At 45.2% G+C, this 9788-nt stretch overlaps 1 protein-coding gene across 1 annotated transcript; it reads right to left on the bottom strand.

Moving 5' to 3' along the window:
* Positions 1-999: 999 nt before the first annotated feature.
* On the bottom strand, positions 1000-7952 carry NKX6-3 (NK6 homeobox 3). The gene is made up of 3 exons (XM_089539050.1): positions 7571-7952; positions 3555-3724; positions 1000-1227 (listed from the first exon to the last, which is right to left on the bottom strand). The coding sequence occupies exons 1-3, from the start codon at positions 7950-7952 to the stop codon at positions 1000-1002; spliced, it is 780 nt and encodes a 259-aa protein (XP_089395176.1).
* Positions 7953-9788: the final 1836 nt, after the last annotated feature.

Below are 9788 nucleotides of genomic sequence, written 5' to 3'. Positions count from 1 at the left end.
TAAGCAGGAATGCAGCCAAGGTAGAGGTATGCGAATGGTCAGGTGGCGGATGTATGTTGTGAGAATGGAGGGCCATGCACCCTTGCTTTGTCCCCCTTTTCACTTTAAAACTTGCTAAAAGTGTCTCTATGCCCTCTAAAAGGCATGGGGGCACTTTCCCAATTTTTCATTTGCCCCCTGAGCCATTATAGGCCTTTTTTAAAGACCAAGAAGTAAAGTAAGAGTCAGCTCTAGGGTACCCACACCTGGAGCTCTAATCTACCTCCGGTATTTATTTCAGTCTGAAATAAATGTGATTAATTAGTGGCTACGGAAGCATACTCTGCACATGTTCAGATGTACTCTTCATTATGATTGCTTCATAGCTTCCCAAGATGGATCCTGACAACGAAGACGAGCTGCTGGGGAGTGAAGATACATCTAACGTTTGAGGAGCGATACAACTGGTAAGTGCCTTTGACACATGCACATACACAGAGCTTTTCTCACACAAGGCAAACCCTGGGGGAAATATATGTATCTTGTGACTTTTCAGTTCTGGGTCAGTCTGAGCTAGGAGGCAATGGCTACTGAAGGTACCTATTGGCTAGTGCTTGCGACGCCATCTCACATGCTTCTCCCACCATCCCTGGATCCGCTTTACAAGTGCTTTTAAAACGTTTGTGTGTGTGCGAATACAGTGAAGGATGAAAACATATGCAACTGAAAATAAGATTTCCATCCAGAGCTAGGCTTGAGGGACCGAGCAGGAGGATTGGCAGCCTTAAATGTTCCGTCTGAGTTACTACACACAGCTATGAAGGCTACCAATACGGTCTGAGTTTGGTGATCCTTCTTGTTTAATTTTGGAAGGGGCTTGTTGCGGAGGATTTTTCCAGGGCACCATAGTCTTTCCCTCCTCCCCACCCTCAACACAAACCCTTCAATGTCCAGCTTGCTGGATTTAGCCTCCATCCCTTTTGGGTTTGAAGGCACCTGCCCTTCTCCTTCAGCGGCTCCTCAGCCACTATGAGAGCCCAGGCCTAAAACGGAAAACGCCGCCCGATGTTTGCGCAACAGGAGCCGGATCTTCTCGTCGTCTGAGTCAGGGTCCAGGGGTTTGTTGTACTCATCGTCCTCATCTGAAACGGAGCGCTCGCCCGGTCCAGCCCCTGCGCGGGGAGAGGAGGAAGATGGCTCCAGGGCGCTCTTCTTCCGCCATTTAGTGCGTCGGTTCTGGAACCACACCTGGGAAGGACAGGCGGGATGCGGGAGGTCAGGTGTGGCTGGCACAAAACTGCCCGGTCTTTCAAGTGGCCAGCTTTTCCCTAGCATGGCTCCTGTGCTTTTAAAAAAAGAGCTGTGCTACAAGGCAAAGTGAGCTTCTGAATTGTTCCTCCTTGTTGCACCTACTTAGGGCAGGGGTTCCCAAAGTGTGCTCCAAAGAGACCTTAGGCTCCGCAGGCACTTTCCAGGAGCTCTGTGGCCGCTCCAGGAAAATGGAAGAAATAAAAATGGAATGAAATTAAAGAATAAGAATATGTTCTTATACAAACATGTATAAGTCTAGAAATTTTAGTCAAAAAATCAACCCCAAAAACCTGGACCGACTTATCCATGGGTCAATGTCCTGTACTTTAACTCTTATTTAAAACAAGGGAACAATCCCCTGGTGAAAGGCAAGAGCATAATCTGTCCTGGAAGCACCGATTCCCTTCTGTTCTCTTATCCATCCATTTTATAGTGTGAGCACAAACAGTTATGTCTGCTAGAACTTTGTACGTTCATTGGCATTGCTTTCCTTTGCTTCATCCTTTGATACATGCCCATAGGTTTTACCCTTGAGTTATCCATGGGTCATATATCAAAATCTATCATTTTGGCCCCGAAACCTGCCCTCGACTTAAAGTCGACTTGTAGTCGGGTATATACTGTACTCCTAAACACCATTAACTTGTAAGACATAGGGTAGGCCTTTTGGGAGATCTACCGTAGAAATAAGGGCTTTGCGAGTCAAAAAGGTTGGGAACCCCTGATTTGAAGGTATTTATATCCTGCCCTTCAGCCCAAATCTGTGTAATCTATGGATGTGGATCCAGGTTGAGCCTCCCTTATCCAAAATGCTTAGAATCAGGAGTATTTGGGATGTTTGTTTTTTCTAGGGTTTAGAATATTTGCATATGCATAATGAGGTACGTTGGAAAAAGAACTCAAGTCTAAACATGAAATTAATTTATGTTTCATGTACACTTTATATGCACAGCGTGGAGTCAATGTTATGCACAATATGTTTGGGCATGGAGCAAAGTTTGTGTGCGCTGAACTACTGGAAAGCAGCAAAGTCACTATCTCAGCCAAAATAGTGGACCAAATGTTGGATTTTGGAGTATTTCAGATTTTGGAGTTCTGGATAAGGGAGACTCAACTCACAATCGGTTAATTTTGCAGAGAAGTGCATGCCTAGGTGAACTGAAAACAGGACTTCCATTTGGAAATTAGGCAGAACACAAACTTGATCGTGGGTTGTACTTGTCATGAATTTCGCCTGTTCCTTGCTGCGGTTCTGAAAACTTGGCAAATGTAGATGTCGGTGAACTAGGTTAGTATAACTAGGATTAATATGAGCAGAAAAAGGTTCAGGCATGAAGAAAATTCAGCACGGGAGAAATTGGCTGCTCAGAGCCTGCAGATTTTGTCTGCCTTTCCTCCTCGCCGTTGTGCAACCTTTTTAGAAAGTGGCCATGATCTTCTAAAACTGTGCCTGTTTCAATCTGTGTCCACCTTTTCTAGAAAGGTGAATGCCCTTGCTATATTCCTATGAAAATATATGACGATCCGATTTTTGTAATGAATGAAGTGACAGCATCTCGCATGATTAATTCACTAAGATACATTTAACCGGCTGGCAGTGTTAATTAGTTTGTTTAGATCTGTTCTCATTAAAAAAGAAAAATCAGGTACATAATCACATTTTAAAAAAGACAATATTCCAGGAGTAATAGCCAGTTGATAAGATACTATTAATTACCGACTGTCTAAATGGTTCAATTATTGCCATCATTCAAAACCAAAGTAAACTTGCCATTACAGTAATGTTCACTGATAATTTCAAAACGGATGGTGTTTAATTTCTAATTGATCTGCAGAAACGAGAAAGCAGCAGCTTTTTGGGGGTGTTTGGAGACCAGCTCCATCAGAAAGTGGGCAACCAAAGTCCAAAGTATATTGCTGGAAACTCATTGTTGTGATGCTGACCTTGTTTAGTATCCAGGACCAGATGGGATCTGGTGCCTTCAGAGTATTTTGGCATCTATTGGGTATCTATAATGTATGTATGCCCTGGTCCTAAATATGCCATGGTCCCAAATGTGCCAATTATCCATGGGATATTCTCTTGACTACTCTGTGGATGACCCTACAGCAGACTTTTGAGAGGCCATGCTGGCTGGGAATTCTGGGAGTTGTAGTCCAGAAAGTAACTTCCCCAGGGTCTGTTGCAGATACCACAATACCCATGTTAAGAAAGATATGCAGATTGGTGTGTGTGTCTATGAGAGTAGGTATGGGAAACTCACCTTCACCTGGGATTCGCTCATGCCTAGGGAATATGCCAGTCGCGCCCGCTCAGGCCCAGCCAAGTATTTGGTCTGCTCAAAGGTTTTCTCCAAGGCAAAGATCTGGTGGCCTGTGAAGGTCGGCCGTGTGTGCTTCTTCTTGTGGAGGCCGTCACCCATGTGCCCTGTGGCTGTGCGGAGGGAGAGGGGCAGTAAAGTCACTGACTGGCAAATGCCTTCTGTAGCATCATCACAACCCTCCCAAATGGGCTGGTTGTCTAACCTTTGGCCACTAGGCAGGATGACTCCTCCATCAGCCTACCAGCATTTCACTGTGGGGTTTATCACACATGTCACTATGGAGTTTGTCCTGTGAATATCCTTGAAAAATCGCATAATTACGCAAAACGATTTCACACGACATCGCACAAAACCCACCATTAAAGTGGTCACAAAGAAGCATTAACATGCATCTTTTTACTTTTGGGATTTCGGCGATAATGCATTTCTGATATCCCTTTCTTTGCGCAATTGCGTGTGATGATCATCCGCGCAATTACTTGCCACTTTCACTTTATTTGCGGGATGCTTTAAATGAGCTTTAATCTCTCTTTAATGCCAAAATTAACCCCAGTGTGATAAACTCCTAAGTTAAACCTTCATTTCAGTATTTGGAAACACAGGTGAGGCATGCAAAGAAAAGGGGCAAGCAAAATGGGCATAGCAGCGTGTGTGAGCATAGCAAATATGGTAGGTCTAGATGTGAATGGTTTTCAATGTCTCACTCTCTGGAATGTTAGAAATTTGGGGGATGAAAGGGAATTTAATCGGGGGGATTCTTGTTTGGAGGCAGGCATTTTGACCCTCCCAACATCCTTATTCCCAGGTTGACATAACGCAAACTAGCTGAGCTTTATTTGTTACAGGATAGAAACTAACTTAACTTTGAGACTAACTTAAGGTACCTTTGCATACTGGACTCATGCTACCAGCCTCTTTCTTTCAGCACATGGCTGTCTTGGCCATTTAACAAATCCAAACAAAAATCCATCAGTGATACTTTTATTGACCAACCGAAATAAACTTCTGTCTTTCAGTTAGTCTCAAAAGTGCTCCAAGACCGCTTGTCTTGCTGATTTTCCAGACTGACATAGCTATGTTCTTGACTTTATTAGTGACAGAGTTACATTAGTTATGCCCCCTTCTTCCTCCACTGAGACTAAGTCAAAACTCCTCCATTTTATACTTATAACGACAAAAGGATGAAAAAGAGTGTAAGTGGCCTAAAGTCACTGAGTGAGTTTTATGGCTTCCTAAGTCTCAGTGCAACACCAGGAACATTACCCCACACTGGATTTCAACTTTAAATTTGTGCAAGTTTTAAAATAGCAGCCAGGGTGTGGGTGTGTGCCATGTGCATGATTTAGATTAAGGATCCGAATTTGGGTCCGTTAATGCTCTTGCATAGAGACTGCCCTGTTTGAGCAGTGTGGAGTGTAGATGGACATTGCTGGCATGGGATGGTACGTATCACATTGGTATCACATTGGAGGAAGAGCGTTTGCATGATATTGTGAGGTATGTTGTTAGATATTGTGAGTGATGTTGTTGTAAAATTGTGAGTGATGTTGTTGTAATATTGCTCCCAGAGTAGATGTGGGGACAGAGTTGGCACGGTCTTGTCCCTATATTCCCATGCATCCTGTTGTAAATGAGTAGTTTTGGAGGCTGTCTGTAGAATGCCAGGTTATACATAGTTGATTTTATCCTTCTTTCCCAGTCATAGTGGTGCCAACGCTCACCCTCCACTCTGCTCTGCATCCACCTTCTGTCTAGAAAGAGGAAGCCTAGATAAAAAGTAGACTTCTCTCTCATCACACACTAAGTTTCTGGGTCAGACCCATCCAGGACCTGAGAATTCAGGGCCAAAACTTAGAGATGTTCCCTTGTGATATCCCTGAAAGCTGCTCATCATTGCATTATTTAGTCATAGCCTTTCCAACCTCTCTGTCAGTATTCTGGGTACTCCTAATGCAAATAGGCAAACTGAAGTGGACTGAGAACGTCCAGATTTCCTAAGGAATACATGCAAGAAGAGCTGTGTTGGCCATTTCACAAATACAAACAAATATCCATCAGTGATACCTTTGTTGGCCAACCGTGCGTTGTGCATTTCGGTTGGCCAATAAAGGTTATCGCTGATGGATTTCAGTTTTCCTAATTTTATTTATGAAGCAAAGAAAAGACTAAAACTATGGACTTTCTGATTCATAGTTCATCCTCTTTCATGTCGGATACAACGGGGTGGTATTTTTCTGCCCTTGCTTTTGTGCCTTTTTCATCAGCATCACACACAGCAATTAAACAACCAGATACTTCAATTTTACTGGGAGTGGTGAAGAAGAGTTGCACCAGCCATGTTTCTAGGAATCTGATCATTGTTGAAAGCACAGAAGCAAGGGCAAGTGGAAAAGATGGCAACATTTAAACATTGTGAGGGTCAGTGTTTTGTGGTTTTTTGGGGGCTATGTGGCCATGTTCTAGTAGAATTTACACTTGACATTTCGCCAGCATCTTCAGAGAAGATGCCAGCCACAGCTGCTGACAAAACATCAGAAACAAACTCTTCTAGAATATGGCCACATAGCCCAAAAAAACCACAAAAAACTATGCATCCCAGCCATGAAAGCCTTCGACTTCACATTGCGTGGGATGTTCAGAATCAGAGGTGTGGAAGGAACCTCAATGGCACATCCTAGAGGACAGGGTGGGGCGCATTTCTTCTCCCAAAGCAGTGTGAGAATGGAACCATGTTGCCCATTACTCCATGCCCCAGTGTCCTGTCTCCTTGGTGCCTGTGCCTGGCGCCTGCCTCTTGTGCCATTCTTAATTGAGCCCCATATCAGCGCCACCCGGCTGCTTGGCGCCATGCGTCATTCCAAGGGGCACTTTGGTGGCAGCTCACCATAAACTTTGCTTGATTTGAGAACCACTCCCTTGGACTAGGAAGAAGGAGGGCTAAGGAAACACTCGCCTCTTGTCAGCTGAACCTGTGGCTTTCTGATCAGAGAACGAGGTAATATCCTCCTTTTTTCTTATTCTGTTTTGTAGTTACTGTATTTTTGGGTGGCAGGGAGGGAGAGGTAAAGACTCAGGACTACCACAGGTCTTCCCTACTCCCCAAAATGAGAGAGAGGGTGGTCAAGTGGGGCTATTTAAAATCTCTGCCCATGTTTAGGGAAAATAAACTCCTACACTTCCATTGCCAACTCCCATGCTGTTGAAACATAGCTTGTGAGGTCCTTGGGTCAGGCAGCATTCTCATCTAGTTTTGTAAAAGCGCCATACGTCCCCAAACTCTGTGTAACAGTCTCCCCCATCCTGAGACCCTCCAGGTGTATTGGGCTACAACCACAGGCAGCATCAGATGATGGGACTTCTAATACAACACACATGTAGGGCTTCATGTTGGGGAAGGCTGCTATATCCGAATACCAACAACACACCAAGTCACAGTTATCCCTCTTTCCCCCACAATCATTTCTTCAGCCTCACCCTCAATTTAATTTGGTCCCTGTTTCAAAGTCAAACTGCATTTGCAAATGTAGAGAGATCTTGTAGCACCTTTGAGACGAACTGAAATAAAGAAGTTGGCAGCATGAGCTTTCATAGACTTCAGCCTACTTCCTCATATAGATGCGTATTTGCAAATATTTATTCCTTGCACACCAGCCCCTTTGCTCCCTTCCAACTCTATGATTTTGCCCCTCTTTCTCCCTTTCCATGCTGTGTTGCCTTCTTTGCTGCTGGAATTCAAATTGTAAGCACCTTGGGGCATCTCCAAGTGACTCTGTAAGGCACCATGTTATTCGGTGGCATAAGGATAAAATAATCACAATCTCATATTTCGGGGCAAGGCAGTTTCCTTTCACCACTCAAAACCAACAGTGCAGCAACAGAACTCCTATCCGGATAGTCAGACAGACACAAACCAATACCCTCCAGCATTACATCTCCATATCTAGTTTGCTACTTACGGTTGCCACATGGCCGGCCTCCATGCCACTCCTGCCCCGTGTCTGCCCAGCAGTTCCTGCCCCTGGCTGCATATTCACTCCCGGCCTTGGAAAAGTTGCCCACTTGGGACCCATAGTAAATACTCTGGGTTCCCAATCCATTGAATCCACCAACATGGGAGTAGCCAGACAGCAGGCTGCTGTTTGGAGCAGCCACTGGCCTGCTTAGGATATCACTGATGCCATGCGGTGTACCAGCTGCCAGCTGAGCACTCAACCCTGTTGGGCTGAGCTTGTAGAAGGAGTTTTGCACCGAATACTGGCACATTGGTGCTTTAACCTCCTGGAAAGTGGAGAGAGAAGGGTTGTTGAGTAGAAACGTCCCCTGCAGATTGGAGTCCATAGCTCAGTCGCTTGCTGGGAAAGAGCCTTGCTTAGGACAGGTGGCCAACCAGACAGTTTCTAGACTTCCAGGAGTGCGCAGCACATGGACAGTGCCATACTTCTGAAACCACAGGGATCCCCTTGGTACTCTCACTCAGTAGCCCCGTTGCTCAATCCAAGGCAGTTGGCACCCCCGGGCAACACCACTGGCCAAGGCAAACTGTTGCTCAAGTCCATTGGATGCCCAACTAGTGGTCTCCCACATGCCCAAAGAGACTCTGAAACCAAGACTGACCAGCCACCAAGTTTAACTTCAAGAGAAGCTACATTTCCTCTGATAAAAGATGGGGCTTATTAGAATACTGGCTCTCCGATAGGCTGCGCTGGGTCCCCTGGCTCCCATTGGGCTGGCCAAGGGCAGGACCTGGATTGGCTGCTCCTAGACAAATTGCCCTTTGAGAGATCGACGGTCAACACCAGAACCTTAACGCTTGGATGGCGGTGGAGTGAAGGGGGAGGAAAAGAGGGGGCCTGCCATTGCCTTCGGGGTGTGATGGATTATAGGGTGGGAGGGGTGTGCATATATGCATGCCGGCGTGTGCGAGAGAGCGCAACTCTGCAGCATTATAGTGGATAGACTGAGTAAGAGTGGGTGCCTACAGAAGAACCCTTGGATAGGAAAGCTAGGTGAGGCAGCAGCCTCAGGCAGCTGGTTTTGTGTGCCATTAAAGACAGGTAAATAGGATGCTTGCCACCACAATCCTCTGGGAAGGTGACATGCACAATCCTTGTGAAAGGGAGAGGGAGATGTGCAAGGGCATTGCCGCACTCTTGCTTGTTCCTATTTTTCATAAAAACACAATGCAAGAGAGCTTCCCAGTTGACTGGGCCTTACGAAAATTAGGGTGCTTCTAGATGGAGAGCACTTACTGTTACCAGGCAAAAATGTCCTGTATCATGACATAAGTGAGGCCAGGTATGGGATGTGTGGGTGAGTTACTTCCACATCTTTGCTGTTTATTGCCTGGTTATTCCCGGGAGAATGGCTCCTTAATTGTGATGTGTGTGAAAATCGTCATCACAATTGTGCAATTTTCACAGGATAATTGCTGTTTAAACCCGATTTTCCCCCATGTGATAAAGTCCCATGATTTTGGCCCTAAAACCTTTTCATGCAGTGTCAAAGCCCTGTCACAGGGGTCAAAGGTAACACTTTTGCTAAGCATAGGGCCAGTGTTGCTTCTGAGTAACAGGTGGCACTTGGTGCAAAATGCTGCAGCGTTACATTCCAGCCAGCTATACCCAATTCCTGATATTCCTTTCTTTTCCTTCTTTTTACTCCCTTTTTGTCCCTCATCCACTCAACATTGTGCAACTTGAGCATTGCCCTGGCCTCAAAGGACTCTCTTTGGTTTTCCCTTTAGATTCACCCCCCCCCCCCCAGCCCTTCTATGTGTATGTTGGTATGCAATTTTGCAAATGTTGGGTTTTCCCACATCACCTGATTCCTCCCCTTTATGCATGATGGGTGGTTTTGGGGACATAAAAGGAGCAGTTGGAGAATGGGTTTTCTAACTGTGCAAAAATACTAATTTTTTGCACACAGACACAGAAGGATAGCAAACATGCAGACTTGATTTAAATCTTCCAGAACAGCATTAGAGCAAAGAGTCAGTGGTTCTCTTTCACATGCTGGCTCTCTTGTTGGAAACTTCTAGAACCCAGATTCTCTTTTGTAGAGTTGTATTATTCGGTAAAACACCCCAAACCAGCAGCACTTAGACCCCAAAACCTTACGTCATTTAGTTTTTTTAATTAAATAAGGACTCTGAAGACCAGGGTTAGAATCCCAATC

Source organism: Sceloporus occidentalis, unplaced genomic scaffold (assembly GCF_023333645.1).
Source record: "Sceloporus occidentalis isolate IW3139 unplaced genomic scaffold, rSceOcc1.0.p SCAF_9, whole genome shotgun sequence".
NCBI lineage: Eukaryota > Metazoa > Chordata > Lepidosauria > Squamata > Phrynosomatidae > Sceloporus > Sceloporus occidentalis.
The sequence above is the reverse complement of the archived record's forward strand: the minus strand, read 5'-3'. Positions and strand labels throughout refer to the sequence as shown.